Source organism: Rhinatrema bivittatum, chromosome 2 (assembly GCF_901001135.1).
Source record: "Rhinatrema bivittatum chromosome 2, aRhiBiv1.1, whole genome shotgun sequence".
In the NCBI taxonomy this organism is placed as follows: domain Eukaryota; kingdom Metazoa; phylum Chordata; class Amphibia; order Gymnophiona; family Rhinatrematidae; genus Rhinatrema; species Rhinatrema bivittatum.
The window spans coordinates 28,295,411-28,317,345 of record NC_042616.1 but is presented as its reverse complement, the minus strand read 5'-3'; the positions used below and the strand labels follow the sequence as shown (position 1 = coordinate 28,317,345).

The 21,935-nt window shown below is 47.7% G+C and overlaps 1 protein-coding gene across 2 annotated transcripts in view; it reads left to right on the top strand.

Annotated features, from left to right (window-relative positions):
- The window catches only part of LOC115085850 (zinc finger protein 658B-like), a 35,003-nt gene extending 15,328 nt beyond the window's left edge, over window positions 1-19,675 (top strand). Inside the window, exons 3-5 of one of the 2 annotated variants that reach the window (XM_029592353.1) lie at window positions 1,913-2,029; window positions 15,428-16,367; window positions 16,626-19,675. In XM_029592353.1, coding sequence (XP_029448213.1) covers window positions 1,913-2,029; window positions 15,428-16,367; window positions 16,626-19,392 — 3,824 coding nt within the window. In that variant the 3' untranslated portion in view covers window positions 19,393-19,675. Of the gene's footprint in view, window positions 1-1,912; window positions 2,030-15,427 lie in introns of both variants that reach the window. The other variant, XM_029592352.1, reaches the window with a different exon arrangement.
- Window positions 19,676-21,935: the final 2,260 nt, after the last annotated feature.

The window sequence follows — 21,935 nt, the reverse complement described above, 5'->3', positions numbered from 1 at the left end:
AATCCGCCCAAAACCGGGCGGATTTACGCGAGCAGGGCCCTGCGCGCCGGGAAGCCTATTTTACATAGGCCTCCCGGCGCGCGCAGAGCCCCGGGACTCGCGTAAGTCCCGGGGTTCTCGGAGGGGGGCGTGTCGGGGGGCGGGCCCGGTCGTCGCGGCGTTCCGGGGGCGTGTCGGCAGCGTTTTGGGGGCGTGGCTACGGCCCGGGGGCGTGGCCGCGCCCTCCGTACCCGCCCCCAGGTCGCGGCCCGGCGCGCAGCAGGCCCGCTGGCGCGCGGGGATTTACGTCTCCCTCCGGGAGGCGTAAATCCCCCGACAAAGGTAAGGGGGGGGTGTAGACAGGGGTGGGTGGGTTAGGTAGGGGAAGGGAGGGTAAGGTGAGGGGAGGGCAAAGGAAAGTTCCCTCCGAGGCCGCTCCGATTTCGGAGCGGCCTTGGAGGGAACGGGGGGAGGCAGCGCGGCTCGGCGCGCGCAGGCTATACAAAATCGATAGCCTTGCGCGCGCCGATCCAGGATTTTAGTGGATACGCGCGGCTCCGCGCGTATCTACTAAAATCCAGCGTACTTTTGCTTGAGTCTGATGCGCAAGCAAAAGTAGGCTGATCGCGCTTCTTTTAAAATCCGCCCCAAACTTTTGATTTCTGGGGTCTCCAGCCGTCAGAGCTGAACAATATTACGTCACTGCCTTTAAATCAGGGCTCCCAGTCTCCTATAACACTGAAGCAGCAACAACAAACCCCTTCCTCCAAAATCAGACGAGATTTAGTCCTCAAAGCCCCCTCCAGCTGAGTTCTCTCACTTCCCCGTTGGATTTCCACCAGGCTATTGGGGGTCCATAACCCTCCTGGGTTGCCTGTGGGCTCCGCCCGAGAACCCACCCTCCTCCCATTGCCGCTTCTGGACACAGCCGACCACCTGCGCTCCCCCTAGGAGCTGTCGGGCCTTTAAAAGGAAGATACCAACCCCCCATGATAAACCTCGCCAGAATAACTCATCCCAGTAACCCTGTGGTAGAGGTTAAGCGATGCCCCGTTACGTTTAACCTCAGGATGAGTTTTCCTGACCAGCACCGGCTGCTATTTTCTGACTGTGTTGTGTTGTTCTAGACCAGCAGTTCTTGGCACCGTGGTGCCTGACTGAAGAGCAGGTCCCAGGTCGAAGCCTCATTAGGAAAGTCGGGAATTATAGTCAGGAGGGTCAGCCTGCTGAGGGCTTGGAAGTGCTGACAGCTGTTGGGACTTGGAGCAGTTCCAGAAACAGAGGATGACGGCAGATCAGGGGCCACAGGGCCCGAATACTTGGCATAAGCTCTCTTCGTACTCTTAACACCACGGAGCTGCAGGATATATGACTTTACCCCTCACCTAGCCAGGGTCCCATCATCTCTATTCTACCTTCAGCTGTCTCCTGTGTAGACAAAGAGCCTTTGTTATGAAGGTAAGAGTGTATTGTCTGCTGGATGCTGCTGATTATAGCCTGGTTAATTCTATTTTTTATACCCACATAAGGAGCATAAGATCATGTACCCAGTACTGTTTATGGTATGGACTCTGCAGCCTTCCCATCTCCCTCCCCTGGACTTCCTCGGGAGATTCTTTCTCCAGAACAGGACACGGCCCTCCTGATGAGGTCTCATCGATGAGTTGTAGGGAGGGATCATTTCCTTCTTGTCTTCTGCTTGTGCTTCTCTCTCTCTTTCCTGGCACTCCTCTGACTCCGTCCCTCTCCCTTCTTATAATGTTTGGCCAGCATAAGATTATTTGCTGTGATGACCCTGGGATCCCTCTGCTTTATGGAATATTAGAATCTCGCTGTCCCTCCCCCATCGTGTGCTGCCTCTCTGAGCATTGCCGCTCTGCATTTTCCTGTGAATGTGAGAGAAATATATCTCACTCCTCTCTTTTTTCCCTAGAAACAGGCCGTCACAGGGTAAATCCTGATGTATTACTGAGGATTAACCAGGAGGAAGAGCCGTGTGTCTGGGATCCCCAGGAGTCAGGAGAAAGAGAAGTTACTCACTCATACACAGGTGAGTAATAAATACTGTACAGAGTAAGAGGGAGGTATTGCAGAGCACAGGAGGATTTGGAGAGAGATCCTGAGAAACTCTTCTGCAGGTTTAGAGCTCTTTACTGAGGGGTAGAAGATGCAGAAAGGGCTTTAGATCTCTGTAGAAAGGAGGCAGCAGAGCCCTGCACTGAGATCTGAGCGGCCCTGCTTAGTATCACTTCCCAGGGGGTCACAGGTACAAATGGGTCCCGTGAGCTGCTGAGAGATTCACATTCGGTTCCTGGGTGGTGCAGCTCAGTTGATCACTCACTGTCACATGCAGGGCCACTGCACTAGCTGATGGTGAGGGTAATTTCCTAGCGTGTAGCAGATGGACTCAGGACCAATGGGTATAGTGTACTCCTGATAGCAGTTGGAGACGGAGTCAGATCTCAATCTGACGTCAGCCCTAGTACATATACCCCTGCAGGAAGTGCAGCTCTTCAGTATTTTCTGTCTCCACAGCAGTTAGGGACTCTATGCACGCTAGCACAACGTTAGAGTAAATTTTACCAAAGAAAACCAAGAGAAGAAGAAATCTTACCTCTACAGATGAGCCCTGCTCTCCTGCGGTGACACCCATTGGGTCCCTCCCCCAGTTGAGATTTCCCGAGGTGATTTCTGCAATCCCTCGGAGGTAAGCCTCGGTCTGGCGGCCGACCCTCAGTGGGGACCTAGCTCCCGACATCGGGTGAGGCTGAGAGGCAGCGGGTGCAACCTCAAGCGCAGCGGTGAAGGTATTTTTCCCTCTCCTCCCCTGCAGCTGGAGACCACTCGGAACGAGACCGGGAAGCATGAGACAAGGTAAGGTAGAAATCTATTTAAAAGTCTCCGGTCTCCGAAGCTCGAGGAGACGCACAGGTCACCAGCCGGCACCAGTGCCACCGGGTTGATCGGCCCTAGCAGGGCTAGACCCCAGTCAGATCCGAGGGTCCTCCCACGTAGAGACCCTACGAGGTGGTCGCTATATTGTCCACGTGGTCGCCGTCACCATTTTGATCTGTTCGCCGCCCTGTCCGCCGTTCCGATCCGTGCGCACAGAGGCGAGCCGTACGTGCAAATACCTTGTGTGCATAATATCGTGCGCACAAGCGACGTGCATAGCCACACGCTTACTGTGCCGGGCGCATAACTTCGATCTGTGTGCACAACAGCGCGCACATCTCCCTGAGCGTGCACCAAACCTACGCCCACAGCTTCACACCGGCGCGCACAACTGTATTTTACGCGCACAAGCCATGGCACCACCGGAAAAGAAACTCAAGGCTCAGGGCTTTTGCCCAGCAATGCCATATTAAAGCTGCACAGCATGAGGAGGCCACGGCCCTGTGTATACAGTGCGAAGAGGCCCTAGGGGATCCAACTCATGGCCCTCCCCAGCCGATACCAGGTTCCAGCCTCTCGAGCAGTACGCCGGACCTAGCATTGCACAGCGGGACCCCGCCCTCAAACGGGGCTCCCCAGGGAGACGGCACCCCCTAGTATAGACCCAGCATCTATCTCCTGGGTGGAATTCTTCAAAGGTCTGCATACTTTCGTCCACATGCAACCGAGGCCTCCTAGAATACGGCCACAGGCTCCACCAGAGGACCTCAACATCCCGGGACCCTTTATGCTCAGGGAAGTGATCCCACCGCCCAGAAGCCCCACCTTCAGGGACACGGACAACATGGAGGAGGATTCAGAACCCCTGGAGGAAGGGGAACTCCCACCGGGGACAGAGCCCCACCGAACCATGAGACACTTCTTCACCAAGGACGAGCTTCCAGACCTGGTCACACACAGCTTAAAAGAGCTTGCTATCCCAGGCACAAGTGCCTTGGGGGAACCTAAGATGAACCCCCTACTAGAGGGACTCCATCAGACCTCCTGCCATTTCCCACTATTACAAGCCGTCCAGCAACTAATTGACCTGGAATGGGATTCCCCGGAAACTACGTTCAAAGGGGGGTGGGCTCTGGCAGCCATGTACCCTCTGGACCCAGTCGCCAAATATCTCCTGGCATGTCCAAAAGTGGATGCCATGGTCTGCGTGGTCTCGAAGCGCACTACTATCCCGGTGGAGGAAGGAGCAGCACTCAAGGATGCTCAGGGCAGACATCTGGAATCTATCCTCAAACAGTCCTGTGACGTCTCCGCTATGTCTTTACAGCTCACGGCCTGCTGTGCCGTGGTGACACGCGCCTGCTTAGCACAGACCAGGAACAACACTCCTGTGGAGGACAGCAGTGCCTACTCTGAGAAAAGCAGAGGCACACACGGGGAGAGGAGAAAACTGAAAAAAGAAAAGGGATTTGCTTTTGTTTGTTTTCTCTGGCGTCTTTGTGACACACACCCCCGTTGACATCAGCATTCTTTAGTTTCAAATTAAGTTCTCAACAGAGGCGTCGTACGCCATGCGTCGCGCGCCGAAGGGGCGCGACAAAGGGGCTTACCCCTTGTGCACCCCTTCTCTCAACTCGGAGTGCATGTGTTTTATATTTTATCTTCAAATATTAATTATAAATGTTTGCAGTTACTTTGTTAATTTTATGTTTATCTAATATTGCATATTTAATCATTATATTATAACTAATTGCATAATATTATGCTTATTCCTGTATTCTGTCAACTCAATATACCCTAACTTACCTTTCATAGGATTCCCCCTTATTACAATCAGAATGTTTATCCCAATCACCCAATATACAACCAATGGCTATTCCCCAAACAGATACCACATAATATATATTCTAAAGCTTTCCCTAGAAGACTTATTCCCTTACCCATTTCTCGAAATTTGCAAGTAGCCAACTTCTCTCTCCTCTCCCTCCTCCTAAATATTCATTCCTTAGCCAAAAAAATCCCCATTCTCAATGATCTTCTAATTGAGCAATGCCCAGATCTAGTGTGCCTCACAGAATCTTGGTTAAAAAAAATCAGATATCACACTTATTAATCAATTACCTACTAATCTTTATAATATTTTCTCCATTCCTAGGCCGAAAAAAAAACGGTGGTGGACTCTTGTTTTTATTGGCTAAAAAATTAAAATTTAGGTCGGTCCCAATGAACTCCTTATTACCCATTGAAATAAATCTATTCAAATCTAAATCTCTGCAAATTTTGTTGGTCTATGCTCCTCCAGGTTGTCTGAATAAAAATCCAGATACACTGATTGAAACCATTTCTTCTTCAATTAATTCCAATTTCCCTACAATTATATTAGGAGATTTTAATCTTCACATGGATAAATCTCCTTTATCACCTTCTGCAGAACTTTTCCTCAACTCTCTAATAGCTATGGGATTTAAACAATTAATCAAATCCACAACACATAAATCAGGACATATTTTAGATCTTATATTTATCAACTAGCCGTTCAGCCCGTTAAAACGGGTGAGATTCCATCGTTCAGACCGGCATGGTTAGAGCCGCTCTCTTCTCCACAACTTCCCTTTTCCTTCCATCCCCTCCCACCTCCTCCACAACCCCTTTCCTCTCCTAGCCCTCCTCCACCACTCTTTTTTCTCTTCTCCAGAACTGTCTTACCCTTCCCACTTGTTCAGTCATATCCTCTTCCCTTTTCACTTCTCCTCTCACCTTCCCTTTCCTTCCCCTTCTCCCCTTTCCCTCAGCCCTCCTCCACTCCCTTTTTCTGTATTCCACAACTTTACCCTCCCCACTTACTCACATCCTCTTCCTTCCCCTCCCACCACCTCCACAACTTCTCCCCTCTCCCAGCCCTCCTCCACTCCCTCTTTTTCTCTACTCCACTTTACCCTTCCCACTTACTCACATCCTCTTCCTTCCATCCCTTCTCATCTTCCCTTTCCTTCCCCTCCCACCTCAACCCCTTCCCTCTCCCTCAGCCCTTCTCCACTCCCTTTTTCTGTACTTCACTTTACCCTCCCCATTTACTCACATCCTCTTCCTTTCCCTCCCACCTCCTCCACAACCCATTCCCTCTCCCTCAGCCCTCCTCCACTCCCTTTTTCTGTATTCCACAACTTTACCCTCCCCACTTACATCCTCTTCCTTCCCCTCCCCCTTCCTCCACAACCCTGTCCCTCTCTCTCAGCCCTCCTCCATTCCCTCTTCTTCTCTCTGGCCCGCCTGACACTTAACCGCCGCCGCTGCTCCTCCATTGGAGGTCTCTGGGGGGGTCTCTCTCTCTCTCGTGCATGGGGAGAAGCAGCAGCGGCGGCATAGACACAGAAAATGGGAGGTCTCCGGGGATCTCTCACTCTCTCACGCGCGCGCCGCTCCACCGGGCTCGGTGATGAGGCGCGTGCGAGAGAGAGACTCCCGGCGATCTCCCATTTCTGTGTCTGTGCCGCCGCTGCTTCTCCCCGCGCACGAGAGAGAGAGACCCCCCCCGGAGACCTTCTGTGCTGCCGCCGCTGCTCCTCCTCGCCACTTCCAAGACAGCCGTCCGCTGGGCTCCCCTCTAACCGACGTGCTCTCACGCATGCGCAGTAGAGCTGCTCTCTACTGCGCATTTGCGGCACGTCGGTCCAAGCCCATTTATATGGTAGATAGCAAAATATATTTATCATCTCACCTCCTTCTACCACCTCTATTCCCTGGTTGTGGATCATAAATTAATTAAAACTAAATTACAAGTGGACTGCTCTTATTTACATTCGCAAAATATTGTGAAAGTCATTAAGTTCATCAAACCCTGTTCTAGCGAAATTCTAGAAAAAATTCTCCCAGATGCACTAAAACAGTTGAACACTTCAAATACCTTATCTGCAATGGCTTAAAATTAACTCGGAAGCAGCTAAAATTATTTGCCCTACCATTTAAAAAAAAAAAAAATAAAAACTTCAACAAAACATAAATTGCCATGGTTTAATTTCGATCTAAAAAATAAAAAAACGTCTTTTAAGACATGCTGAGAAAGCCTGGAGAAAAAAATCCCTCAAGTCAACTTCAAGATAGATACAAAACACTACTTTACATCTATTCGACTGACATTAATACGGCCAAGAGAGATTTTTACTCTAAAAGAATTCACAAATATCAATATAATCCAAAAATAATTTTTGAATGTGTCTAAATTAACTCTTCCCCATTCATCATGACTCTCAAATTGATAAACCTTCAATATCTTGCCATGAATTTGCAAACTATCTTAATGACAAAATATCGAAGCTTAATACAATAAATTTCACTTGTATTTCTGATTTGTCTGCACACACATCTTCCATTACTTCTGATTGGTCCCATTGGGAGTCCATTGCCCCCTCTGAAGTAGAGTCCATCCTCCATAAAATGAACCAAGCAACACACCCACTTGATCCTATCCCTATTAAATCCCTAAAGCTAATTCCAAGCTGTTTAGCTAGGCCTATCACTGATATAGTTAACCTGTCTCTTGCACAAGGTTTTCTCCCAAATTCACTTAAATGTGCAGTTGTTTAGACCCATCTATTTTAGCAAATTACAGACCCATTTCCATTTTACCTTTCCTTAGTAAAATGATAGAAAAAATAGTTAATTTACAACTTATGTGTTGCGGTCCCGGTCGCTAGGCTAGCGACCGGGACCTTACCTTGTTTGTCTTCGGGGAAGCCGTGCCGAGTCGCGGCGAGGTTCGAGCCTAGCAGACCGCGCTGCGGCGGCATCTCCACGAGGGGAATAATGTTCCACTCTGGTGGATAATATTCCACGAGGGAGACGCCGCCGAGATCCAAGTATAGCTCTGCCCCTCTGGGGGCAGGCGAGAGCGTGTGAGAGAGGATTTTTTTAACGTCCAGCACCCGAAGATAACGGACAGCTCCTTTGACGTCAGACGCCGGCAAGCTACTTAAACCGGCATCTGTCTGCTTAGAATTGCTTTGCAAAGTTTCTCTTCAGAATGGTCAGCTGCTCCTGTGATTCCTGATCCATCGATGCCTGATCCAGTGCTCCTGTTCCTGTGACTCCTGATTCTTCTGATCCTGTTCCAGTCCATGGTATATGTTTTGGATTCATTGCTTGATTTTCTGGTCTTTGATTTCGGTTCCATTTCTCCCTCCTGTCTGCCTCAACTTTTGAATCGTCTTCTCATCACTTCGCTCCATCGTCACATAAGTCCCAGCGGTCAAGGTCTTCTCGGGCTCCTCCCGGGGGGATCTTGGGATTCCAGGGCGAAGACTTCATCTTCACTACTTTCACCTAAGTCCCAGCGGTCCGGATGCTCAAGGGCTCCTCTCGGGGGTACCGCAGACTTCCAGGGTGAAGCTTCTTCACGATATTTAGTCAGCTAGCCGCCAACCCGGCCTTCTCTTCAGTGGAATCCAACTTCTCTTCTCCTCAAGGCCGGCCCAAGGGTCCACATCTCTGGTCGTAACATTATGGAATTCTTAGAAAACAATAATACTCTACTACCAGCCCAACATGGCTTCAAAAAAGGACATAGCACTGAAACACTTTTAGCTACTCTGGTGGATAATATTCATCATGGTTTCGATAACAGAATCTCTCTTATCTTGATTCTCTTAGACATCTCTGCTGCATTGACTCAGTCGACCATAAGTTACTACTCCATAGATTAGTTGAGATTGGTATAAATGGTAATGTTCTGAAATGGTTTCAGTCTTTTCTATCTAATCGCTCCTTCAAAGTATCGTACAATAACAATACTTTGGATCTCTCACCTCTCCCACTAGGTGTCCCTCAAGGTTCATCCCTTTCTCCCACCCTTTTCAACATTTACTTGCTTCCATTATGTCACTATCTGAATAAATTAGGCCTCTCATACTTCCTTTATGCGGATGATGTCCAAAATTTGTTACACATCGAAGATAACATCAACAGTACATTATCACAATGGGAACTATATATTTCTGATATCAACAATATCTTATCTCAAATGGCACTATCACTCAATCATAACAAAACAGTTTCTTCTTCTCTCCAAAAAGTTAACACCACCATCAGTATTCCCTAATTATAGAATATCCATGTCAGTTAAGGACCTTGGAATTACCTTAGATAAAAACTTAATTTCAAACCTCACATCAAAAATCTAATTAAAGAAGGTTTTTATAAACTTCAAGTTCTAAGAAAACTGAAGCCTTTACTGCATCCCCCTGACTTTAGAACAGTACTACAAGCCTTAATTTTTGCAAAATTGGACTATTGCCACTCCATCTTAATAGGATTGCCAGCTTCCACAATTAAACAGCTTCAAAATGCTGCCGCTTGATCCCTATCAAATTGCAGAAAATTTGAACACATCTCTCCAATTTTGCACCAATTACATTGGCTTCCCATCACTTTTAGATCATAGTATAAGATAATTATGCTTATTCATAAAGCATTATACAATGATGACTCATCTTGGTTACAAAAACCATTATATCATTGTATTTCTACTAGAAATCTTCGTTCTACAGAGACTGGTTTATTCTCTATTCCCACCAGCAAAAATATTCTCTAAACAGCTACTATAAATCGGGCCCCCTCTATAATTGGCCCTACTCTATGGAACTCCCTACCATCGCCACTAAGGACTGACCCTTCCACATCTTCCTTTAGAAAAAATCTTAAAATATGGCTTTTTATCAAAGCTTTCCCCCAATAAATTCAATAGATTACATCCCCTTATATACAGTTTGTTTCTTTTATTTTTGGTGAGATACTGAATTTTGGTTTGAAAATGATAGGTTATTATTTTATATAGATCTATATTAATCTATTGATAATTATTGTTTTGGGGTTTTTTTTGTTTTTCTTAGTTCCACACGCTGTGTTTTTGAACTGTTATACTGTATTAGGTCTTCAATAGTATTTGATGACAATTTGCTTCAGTGTAAACCGATGTGATATTTTGATTTGAATGTCGGTATAAAAAAGCAAATAAATATCATTCCTCGCGGACGCCGCTTCTGATCTGGTGCGCACCACAGCTAGAGGAGTCTCATCCGCCGTGGCAGCCAGAAGACAACTCTGGCTCCGAAACTGGTCGGCCGACGCATCCTCCAAAACGAGACTCACAAGGGATGCTTTTCAAGGGAACACTCCTGTTCGGAAGCGAACTAGAGAAACTAGCCAACAAATGGGGCGAGTCCCCACTGCTGCGGCTACCGGAGGACAGGAATAAGAGAAACCAGCGATCCTTCCCCCGGACCTCCAGGGGCAGAGGATCACAGCGTTTCAACCCATATCGAAGCTCATATCAAGCGGCCCGCCTCGCAGGCCGAAGCCAGTCCTTTCGGAACAAGCACAATAAAAGGGGAGCCAGCTCGGGCCCAGGCCCCAGCTGCACCCCACAATGAAAACCAGCCGACCCGTCCAAAGGCAGACTTGCCCTATTCTACCAAAGATGGGTCGAGATAATTCGGACAACTGGGTCCTATCCATCATTCGAGAGGGATATTACCTGGATTTCCACCACCTCCCTCTGGACAAGTTTGTGGAATCCCCCTGCCACGATCCTTCCAAGAGGATGGCAGTGGAAGCTACACTGACCAGATTGCTAGCCTTAGAGGCTATAACACTGGTGCCTCCACAACAAATAAATTCTGGACATTATTCCATCTATTTTATCGTCCCCAAGAAAGAAGGAACATTCAGGCCCATCCTGGACCTCAAGGCGGTTAACTGTCACCTGAAGATTCCTCGCTTCCGCATGGAAACCCTACGCTCGGTAATAAGGGCGATACAACCGGGAGAGTTCCTTACATCCCTGGATCTGTCAGAAGCCTACCTACACATTCCGATCCATCAAGAGTATCAGTGTTTTCTATGCTTCTCGATCCTGGACCATCACTACCAGTTCCAGGCACTACCATTCAGGTTAGCCACTGCATCCCGGACGTTCACCAAGATCATAGTGGTGGTGGCAGCAACACTGAGGAAGGAAGGAATCCGCATGCACCCTTATCTAGACGATTGGCTGATCAGAGTGAAATCCCCAGAGGAAAGCCACCAGGCAACCAACAGAGTCAAAACTGCACTGGAGAGCCTCTGGTGGGTGGTCAGCACAAACAAAGAGCTGCCTGCAGCCTTCCTAATCTCTAGAATACTTGGGAGTCCGGTTCGACATCAAACAAGACAAGGTCACCCTGACACTGAATAAGAACCTCAGATCAATAAGACCAGTAGAGACCAGCTCTAAGAATCTAATCAATAAGAAGTTTAATAAAAAGAAATGCGTCTTTTCTTTGGTGAAGCAGACAGTACACAGCAATGGATGTATGCCCAAATCTACACAGAGATGTAACATGCGTGCTCAGCAATTTAAGGGTCACTTTCAGCCAGTCACCAGGTGTCTGCATATGCCCACCCATTGTCTCATAGCCAATTAATAAATTTTAGCATGTGTACATGCTCTGTTACTATAGGCAGAAGCCTCTTGTTATTACTAGCAGAGAATAAGTCCAGTTAACTTTCGTTTTCCCAGGAGTGATGTCATCCATGCTGGCTGGTACCCTGGTAGGTTTCGTATTTCTTCATAGTGCTAGTGTGACGTGTGCAGAATATCAATCTACTAGGTGTAGTTTTGTGCTGGCTATTCATACAGGGGTAGATTTTCAAACGAGCGCGAACAGCCTACTTTTGTTTGCGCTCCAGGCGCAAACAAAAGTACGCTGGATTTTAGTAGATACGCGCATAGTCGCGCGTATCGGCTAAAATCCTGGATCGGCGCGCGCAAGGCTATCGATTTCGTATAGCCTGCGCGCGCCGAGCCGCGCAGCCTACCCCCGTTCCCTCCTAGGCCGCTCCGAAATCGGAGCGGCCTAGAAGGGAACTTTCCTTTGCCCTCCCCTCACCTTCCCCTCCCTTCCCCTACCTAACCCACCCGCCCGGCCCTGTCTAAACCCCGATCCTACCTTTGTCGGGGGATTTACGCCTCCCAGAGGGAGGCGTAAATCCCCGCGCGCGAGCGGGACCCCTGCGCGCCGGGCCGCGACCTGGGGGCGGGTACGGAGGGCGAGGCCACGCCCCCGGACCGCCCCGGGGCGTAGCCACGCCCCCGTACCCGCCCCCAAAACGCTTGCCGGCACGCCCCCGAAACGCCGCGCAATCCGGCCCCGCCCCCCGACACGCCTCCCGACACGCCCACTCCGAAAACCCCGGGACTTACGCGAGTCCCGGGGTTGTGCGCGCGCCGGTGAGCCTATGTAAAATAGGCTCACCGGCGCGCAGGGCCCTGCTCGCGTAAATCCGCCCGGTTTTGGGCGGATTTAGGCGAGCAGGGCTCTGAAAATCTACCCCACAATACCTACAAGGAGATCGAAACTGATGACGCAGTTTCGAATTCTATTGAACGAACTTCGCCCCACAGCATGGGATTACGTACAAGTTCTCGGCCTCATGGCATCCACACTGGAAGTAGTGCCTTGGGCACGAGCTCACATGAGACCCCTACAATGCTTACTTCTATCGCGATGGAATCCACTCCCAGACAGAGTTCAAACCCAACTACGATGGTGGCTACAAGAAGCCCATCTGAGCCAGGGAACGAGACTATCCTCCCCAACCTGGATCCTACTCACCACAGATGCCAGCCTACAAGGATGGGGAGCACACTGCCAGGAGCTAACAGCCCAAGGGCAATGGAACGAAGAAGAGTCGGGATGGAATATCAATCGCCTAGAAGCCCAGGCAATCAGACTAGCCTGCCTACGGTTTGGTCACAGACTCCAAGACAAAGCGGTCAGAGTAATGTCGGACAACACCACAACAGTGGCATACATCAATCGTCAGGGAGGAACCAGAAGCCAACAGGTGTCTCTGGAAATAGACCCCCTAATGGCATGGGCGGAAGCGAATCTTCAAGAGATCTTGGCCGTCCACATTGCAGGAAAAGACAATGTATGAGTGGACTTTCTCAGCAGGGAGAGTCTGGACCCAGAAGAATGGGTGTTGTCAGCCGAGGCGTTTCAGCTAAATGTGAATCACTGGGCCTTTCATTCCTGGACCTGCTGGTGACTTCTTGAAATGCGAAGACTCCTCAATTCTACAGTCACAGGAGAGATCCGTGGTCCCTGGGAATAGATGCTCTCGTATAGGTCTGGCCAGAAGACAGATCGCTTTATATATTTCCTCTGTGGCCCTTGCTGGGCAGGATAATTTGCAGCATCGAAGGCCACAGGGAGCTTGTAATCTTGGTGGCACCAGACTGGCCTAGGCATCTGTGGTATATGTATTTGTGACGACTCCTAGTGGAGGCCCCTCTTCATCTTCCGCCACACATGGATCTGTTACAGCAGGGACGGGTTCTTCACAAGGTTCCAACTCAATTCTGACTGATGGTTTGGCCCTTGAAAAGGCTCACCTGTTAAAGCGTGGTTATTCCCCTACGGTGATTATCACTTTAGTCCGTGCTAAGAAGTTCTCCACTTCCTTGGCATATGTACGAGGCTGGAGAGTTTTTGAGGCCTGGTGTGAGAGGCGGGTGGTGTTCCTTATTCAGTTAAGATCCCTCTCATTCTGGACTTTTTGCGGGATGGATTGAATAAAGGCTTGGCCCTTAATTCCTTGAAAGGGCAGGTTGTGGCTTTTGCCTGTTTCAGAGGCCTGGTGAATGGTGTTTCCTTGTTATGTCATCCTGATGTAGCCCTTTTTTTTTCTTTTTTTTTTTTTTTAAGGGACTGAAGCACCTTAGGCCTCCCTTGAGGTTACCAGTTCCATTGTGGAGTCTTAATTTGGTGCTGGATTTTTTGGCGGGCCCTGCGTTCTGACCACTGCGTAGCCTTTCCTTATGGTTGTTGATCTTGAAGACTGTGTTCCTGGTGGTTATATGTTTTGCACGTTGGATTTCTGAGCTGCAGGCCTTGTCTTGCCAGGATCCGTTCCTTCAGGTGACTCTGGGGGGCGTTACAGCTGCGCACTGTTCCATCCTTCTTGCCCAAGGTAGTCTCGGACTTTCATTTGAATCAGTCCATCTCCTTGCCATCCCTGGATAAGGTCAGGAATGCGGAGGAGTTTCGCCTTTTGCGCTCCTTGGATGTTAAACGTCTTGTCGTGCGGTATCTGGAGGACTCTTGAGTCTTTTCGAAAGACGGATCTCCTGTTTGTTTCCAACAACCAGGCTACCATAGCTTATTGAATTAAGGAGGTGGTCACAGCCACATCTGTGGGTGCTGGAAAGCTGTAGCCTACTCAGCTTAGGGCTCATTCCACTAGGGCTCAGGCGGTGTCATGGGCGGAGATTAGTCTGTTGCCGCCCGTCGATATCCGCTGAGCTGTGTCATGATCCTCCTTACACACTTTTTCCAGGTTTTATCGTCTGGATGTGCAGGCCTGGGAAAATGCAGCTTTTGCATGTTCCCAAGCCCACTGGTCCTGAGACCATCTGTCTACACGCTAGGAAATGGAGAAATTACTTACCTGATCATTTTGTTTTCCTTAGTGTAGACAGATGGACTCCGCTTCCCGCTCTCAGCTGCTGAATGATTGTCTTTCCTCCTGTGAGGCTACGGGTCCCAAGGGATTACTGGTAAGTGTTCATCCAGTCCCTAGCTTGGGGTAGTTAGAATCTTATGTGAGTTCAGTGTTTATGGTTGGTTGAGTACAGTTCTGGTTATCTGTTTTTAATCACGTTTCTTGCTGGTCTGTCCTCAGTGGCTTTTGAAGAGAATACTGGCAGGCTGGGGGTCACTGCAGGGTTATATATAATGTGACGTCAGTTTGCTCCATCCCCATCTGCTGGCAGGCGAGCATATCCCATTGGTCCTGAGTCCATCTGTCTACACCAAGAAAAACAAAATTATCAAATAAGTAATTTCTCCTTAAAGAAATCTGGTATCCATTTTCTCGATCATTACCTGATTCGCTGTGGATGTTGTGTCCCTTTGATGCCTAGAAGTCCCTTCGCTGAAAGCCAGTTTTTAGCACTTTGCTTCTTGGACTATTGCTCTCTTCTGTACTTATTTTTTGCAATGCGAGACCCCTGTCGTCGATGTTGTTGTCTTATGAATAAGGGGAGGGGAAGGTACGTAATTGGGAAAAAGTTGATGGGATACAGCATTGCTGGCGTGGCCTCCAGTTTGACTTGCATCTTTCTGCTGGATTCCTCAATAAAGATATATTGGAAAATAAGGAAATAAATAGATGGCGTTGAACATGAATGCTTGGGGCGCACACAGGTCCGTCTCCCCCTTCAGATATGAGGCAGGACCCAATGCTTCCTTCCTTCAGGCTTGCAGTGACCGATTGCAACATCTTTAGTCCCGGTTCAGTGCAAGTAGCACAAGGAACAGGGTATGGTAAAGAGAGCCAATCGATTTCCTTAACTACTCTGCATATTTGTTTTAAAAACAACCCGCACGAGTTTTCACAGGCAGCTCCTCAAACGTCTGCTCGGCCACGGGACTCCAGGCAACGTCTGATCCTAAGTCTTTGGCAGTTTTCCATAGTCACTGACACCTGCCTGCTTAACGTCTTCTTCTTTTTCTAGATCCAGCAGAACATGAGGTGATGCAGCAAGAGGAGAAGCGAGCAGAACGGCCTCTAGTGCTGCAACTAGTACCAGGAAAATCAGGAAATGTCCATGAGACTGTTTGCCAGAGGACGGAGGGGGAAGATACGAGCCAAAGTCAGCAGGAGTCAGAGAAGAAGCAGCGAGACCCTGCAGGGAACTCACCGGATGGAGTCCCTGCATGTGAGAGAAGAAACAGGGAGCTCACAGACGTCCCTGAGCAGCAGAGAGACCTGCGTGCAGAGAGGCCCTTCCAGAGTAATAACAGTGATCACATGACTTCTGACCTCACCCAGAGAGACCTGAGAGCAGAGAGGCCCTTCCAGAGTAATAACAGTGATCACATGACTTCTGACCTCACCCAGAGAGACCTGAGAGCAGAGAGACCCTTCCAGAGTAATAACAGTGATCACATGACTTCTGACCTCCCCCAGAGAGACCTGAGAGCAGAGAGACCCTTCCAGAGTAATAACAGTGATCACATGACTTCTGACCTCACCCAGAGAGACCTGAGAGCAGAGAGACCCTTCCAGAGTAATAACAATGATCACATGACTTCTGACCTCACCCAGAGAGACCTGAGAGCAGAGAGACCCTTCCTGAGTAATAACAATGATCACATGACTTCTGACCTCACCCAGAGAGACCTGAGAGTAGAGAGACCCTTCCAGAGTAATAACAGTGATCACATGTCTTCTGACCTCACCCAGAGAGACCTGAGAGCAGAGATACCCTTGCAAAGTAATAACAGTGATCACATGACTTCTGAGCTCCACCCGAGAGCCGAGAGACTCTTTCAAAGTCATAACAGTGCTCACATGAATTCTAGCCTCCACCAGAGAGACTCGAGAACAGAGAAACCCTTCCCGAGTAATAACAGTGATCACATGACTTCTGATCTCCACCTGAGAGCAGAGAAATCCTTCCAAAGTAATAACAGTGCTCAAATGACTTCTGAGCTCCACCAGAGACATCCGAGAGCTGAGAGACTCTTTCAAAGTCATAACAGTGCTCACATGAATTCTAGCCTCCACCAGAGAGACTCGAGAACAGAGAAACCCTTCCCGAGTAATAACAGTGATCACATGACTTCTGATCTCCACCTGAGAGCAGAGAAACCCTTCCCGAGTAATAACAGTGATCACATGACTTCTGATCTCCACCTGAGAGCAGAGAAATCCTTCCAAAGTAATAACAGTGCTCAAATGACTTCTGAGCTCCACCAGAGACATCCGAGAGCTGAGAGACTCTTTCAAAGTCATAACAGTGCTCACATGACCTCTGACCTCCACCAGAGAGAGCTGAGAGCACAAAGACCCTTCCTGAGTAACAGTGATCACATGACTTCTGACCTCCACCTGAAAGCAGAGAAACCCTTCCAAAGTAATAACGGTAATCAAATGACTTCTGGCTTCCACCAGAGAGAGCTGAGAATAGAGAGACCCTTCCCGAAAAATAGCAGTGACCAAATGACTTCTGACCTCCATCAGAGAGAGCTGAGAGCAGAGAGACCCTTCCCGAGTACTAACAGTGATCACAAGACTTCTGACCACCTAAAAGCAGAGAGACCCTTCCAGAGTAATAACAGTGATCAAATGACTTCTGACCTAACCCAAAGAGACCTGAGAGCAGAGCGACCCTTCCAGAGTAATAACCGTGACCAAATGACTTCTGACCTCACCCAGAGAGCAGAGAAACCCTTCCAGAGTAATAATGGTAATCAAATGACTTCTGACCTCCACCCGAGGGCAGAGAAACCCTTCCAGAGTACTAACTGTAATCAATTGACTTCTGATTTCCACCTGAGAGCAGAGAAACCTTTCCAAAGTAATAACGGTGATCACAGGACTTCTGCCCTCCACCAGAGACACCTGAGAGCAGAGAGACCGTTCCAGAGTAATAACAGTGACCAATTGACTTCTGACCTCCACCAGAGAGCAGAGAAACCCTTCCAGAGTAATAATGGTAATCAAATGACTTCTGACCTCCACCCGAGGGCAGAGAAACCTTTCCAGAGTAATAATGGTAATCAAATGACTTCTGACCTCCTCCAGAGACACCTGAGAGCAGAGACCTCCTTCCAAAGTAATAACAGTGATCATATGACTTCAGACTTAAAACAGAGAGGAGGGAAAATCAAGAAATCTTTTCTGTGTGACACCTGTGGAAGAAGCATTGATAGAAAATATCTTTTATTACTGCACCAGGGAACCCACACTGAGGGGAGACCCTTTACATGCTCTCAGTGTACAAAATGTTTCAAACAGAAGTTAACCCTGAAATTAAACCAGAAAATCCACAATCAAAGGCAACCTTTCAATTGTATTGAATGTAAGAAAGATTTCTCTTGCAAGGAATCCTTAGTAATACATCTAAGGACGCACAAAGATACGAGACACTTTAACGGTGCTGAACGTGGGGAATCTTACAATTGTAAGCTTCCTTTAATAAATCACCAGAAAATGCAATCAGAAGCGAGAATGTTTTCTTGTTCTGAGAGTGGAGAAAACATTCAAAAGCAAGATTTAATAATAAACCAAAACACACAGACAGAAGAGAAAGTATTTACATGTACTGTATGTGCTGAAAGGTTTCTCTCTCTACTACAACTGAAAAGACACCAAAGGACCCATGTAGGAAAAAAACGATTTGCATGTACTGAATGTGATAAAAGCTTTTTTTGGTTGTGTTACCTGAAAACTCACCAAAGGACTCACACAGGAGAAAAGCCCTTTATATGTACTGAGTGTGATAAAAGCTTCGCTCAGATTTCTAATCTGAACATCCACCGAAGAACCCACACAGGAGAAAAACCATTTACCTGTACTGAGTGTGATAAAAGCTTTGCTAGGATTTGTCATCTGAAAGTGCACCAAAGGGGTCACACGGGAGAAAAGCCTTTTACATGCTCTGAGTGTAATAAAAGCTTCACGCGGTTTTCTTCTCTGAGAATCCACAGAAGGACCCACATAAGAGAAAAGTCATTTACATGTACCGATTGTGATAAAAGCTTCACTAATCTCTCAGATCAAAAAAGGCACCAGAGAACCCACACGGGAGAGGAACAATTTACATGCACTGATTCAAATAAAAGCTTCACTTCGATTTCTAACCTGAAACTCCACCAAAGGGCCCACCCAGGAGTCAAACCATCTCTACAAACTGACTGTGATATAAAGTTCATCAATCTATTGGATATGGAAAAGCACCATATGTCCCAAATTGGAGACAAGACATTTACATGTACTGAGTGTAATAAAACTTTCACTGATTTTTCATTTCTGAAAATGCATCAAAGGTCCCACTCAGGAAAAAAACCATTTATGTGTCCTGAATGCGATAAAAGCTTCACTCGATTTTCTTACCTGAAATTGCATCAAGGGACTCATAGGGGATTGAATCCATTTACATGTACTGAATGTAATAAAAGCTTCGTTTATTTTTCATACCTGAAAAGACACCTGAGAACCCACACTGGAGAAAAACCATTTATGTGCACTGAGTGTAATAAAAGGTTCTGTAATCTATCAGATCTGAAACGGCACCAGAAGACCCACACTGGAGAAAGGCTGTTTCCATGCACTGAGTGTGATAAAAGCTTCACTCAGTTTTCTGACCTGAAAGGGCATAAAAGGACTCATAGAGGAGAGAAACGATTCACATGCCCTGAGTGTAATAAAATGTTCTCTCGGTTTTCACACCTGAAAGTGCATCAAAGAATCCACACAGGTGAAAAACCATTTTCATGTCCTGAGTGTGATAAAACCTTCAGTCAAAAACGTTATTTAAACAAACATTTGAAGGTGCACTCAGGTGAGAAATCATTTAGATGTACTGAGTGTGATAAAGGTTTCATTGATGCATTCCAGTTAAAGATGCACTTAAGGATTCACATGGAGGAAAAAAATAGCTTACCTGTATCCAATGTGATAAACGATTCATAAGAGAACAGATTGAAGAAATCATCTGAAGATGTATACAAGATAGGCCCATTTGGAGACACTTTCCTGAATGAAGCTACTTCCATGTCTTGTCAGTGATAAGAATTTCAGAAATTCTAGATACAATATCCACCATAGGATCAGAAGGGAGAAGGCTGAGATGAAAGAAAAACTGAGGGGCAGATTTTCAAAGGTACGCATGTAAGATACGCGAGTACCCCCCGAAAACCTGCCCCAACCTCCCCCTCTACGCACCGAGCCTATGTTGAATAGGCTCGGTGGTGCGCGCAAGCCCCGGGACGCGTGTAAGTCCCAGAGCTTTGCTAGGGGGTGTGTCGGGGGCGTGTCGTGGCAGCGCATTTTCCAGGGGCGGGGCCGCGGGTGTGGTTCCGGCCCAGGGGCATTTTGGGGGCATGGCCGAGGCCTCCGAAACTGCTCCTGGGCTGGGGAATTGCGCGCCGGCGGCCGGCCAGGCGTGCGCAAGTTACGCCTACCTCGGGCAGGCGTAACTTTGCCAACAAAGGTAGGGGGGGTTTAGATAGGGCTGGGGGGGTGGGTGGAAAGTACCCTCCGAGGCCGCTCCAATTTTGGAGCGGCCTCGGAGGGAACGGAGGCAGGCTGCGTGTGCCAACCCCGGATTTTAAAGGATACGCGCGGCTACGCGCGTATCTATTAAAATCCGGCGTACTCTTGTTCAGCGGGCGTACTTTATTAAAATCTACCCCTGAATGTAGCAAATTTATCTCACTTGGTGCCTAATGTAATAAGGTGGGTTTAGCAGATTGCAGTTTTACCTGCAGTTGTATGCACAATTTTTTTGTGTGCAAATGTTGCTCTCAATGCAGCAAGGAGCTTTCTCCTAAAAAAAAATGGGTGCGTAGCACTATATACACTGGTTAGCACCCTCACATGGAAATGCACTTGTGGCAGTCCTAGGGCAGGAGCGGACGTTCTGGCACCAGGACCTGTAATCAGGATTTATGCACAGAAAACATGCTTTGAGTGCGCACAGCAAGATTTAAAAGGATTTTTGTGCACGTAAATCACATCGGAGAGACTCCCCTCCCCCTCGATTTAAAGTGTGTTCAGCTTATGCTGAGTGTACGTTTTCACTCAGTTGGTGCTCACGCTTTCAGGTCATCACTTTTTTTTTGTTTTTAAACTCCCAATGCATTGGCATATCATTGGCTTACTGAAACAGGAGTTTCAGCGCACGGAGTTTGCTCGTGCCTTTTAGCATCTGACCTGAAATCTTGCTGAGTTCCCTCATGTGCTGACTTCATTGCACTGCATCTCTTCCAAATCTCAGCAACCATTAAAGTATGACAGGAAAGAAAAAGATATTCATTCTGACCGCCCATCGCCCAGGATAAAATGGTGCCCACCCCTTCACTTTAGCACGTAGTAGCAATAGTGCAGAATCTTCAGTCCTGCTACGGTTATAGTTATATTGCTTTTTTTTGTTTGCAATTCATGTTTATTGAACCAACAGCACATAGCCTTCCAACAATTGTACAACCCACAATATAGAACCGTTCAATAATGTGCACTTCTTAAGAGAGTTACTATTCTCACAGGGTTCACGTTGCTTTGATTTTCCTTGTTATGTCCTCAGTCGTATATCTGGAACAGAGTGAAGAAGGTTAAGTCACTTTCCAATGTTCTGCGTTCTGCAGGGGACTTGATACGCTCTTAAGCCCATCTCCACCGTTCACGTGGCTGCCAGATCAGTTCACATTTCTTTACGGTATCCTTCTCCAGGGCCGTTAATTGGTTCAGGAAGTTTAATCTCCCCGGTCTCCTGCACACGTGTTCTCTCGGGAGCGCCATTGGTCTCCTCTAACTGTGCCCAATTTTACACCTGGCCGCCATGGCGATTTGTCGTAATGGAGCTTAAGTGATCAGGATCTTGTTGTGTAGGGGGTATGGTTAGAAGTAAAAATCTGAGATCTTGTATTAATCTTATTTCAGCAACTTCGTACATGAAATCTCAATAGACTACTGCTCCTGCGCGTCCCCACTAAATATGAAAGAATGTGCCTCTAGCCCCACGGTGCCTCAGCATTTATCAGTCACTTCTGAGTACAATCACTCAGAGTTATGTACCATCTGTAGAAAACTTTACAATTATTTTCCATTAAAAGAGCTGAAACTGAACTCTTCATTGTATATATTCTTTGTTTTTAATGCGATCTGATTCTGTTTTATGTGTTAAGTTTTGTAATTTACCCAGCACGGGCTGTTCAGTATAGGTGGACGATTAATATTTTAATAAATAAATACGGTGGTGGATGGGTTCATGGATCCGCCGTAGCACCTGATGAAAACACAGAATTAAGAGGACGAGAAGCAATGATGCGGACTTCTGAAGACAAAAAGGAGATGAGGCCTTCCTGTTTGTGTTGCGTCCGTCGGTCGCAGACGGCGGCGACCGCTCCGACTTACCTCTTTTCTTCTCTTTTCTCCCTCCTTGGGCAAGATGGCTGCCTCCGCTGCCGAGGGCCTCGGCACCTCCAACCTAGCATGGGCGTCCCAGTCCGCCATGC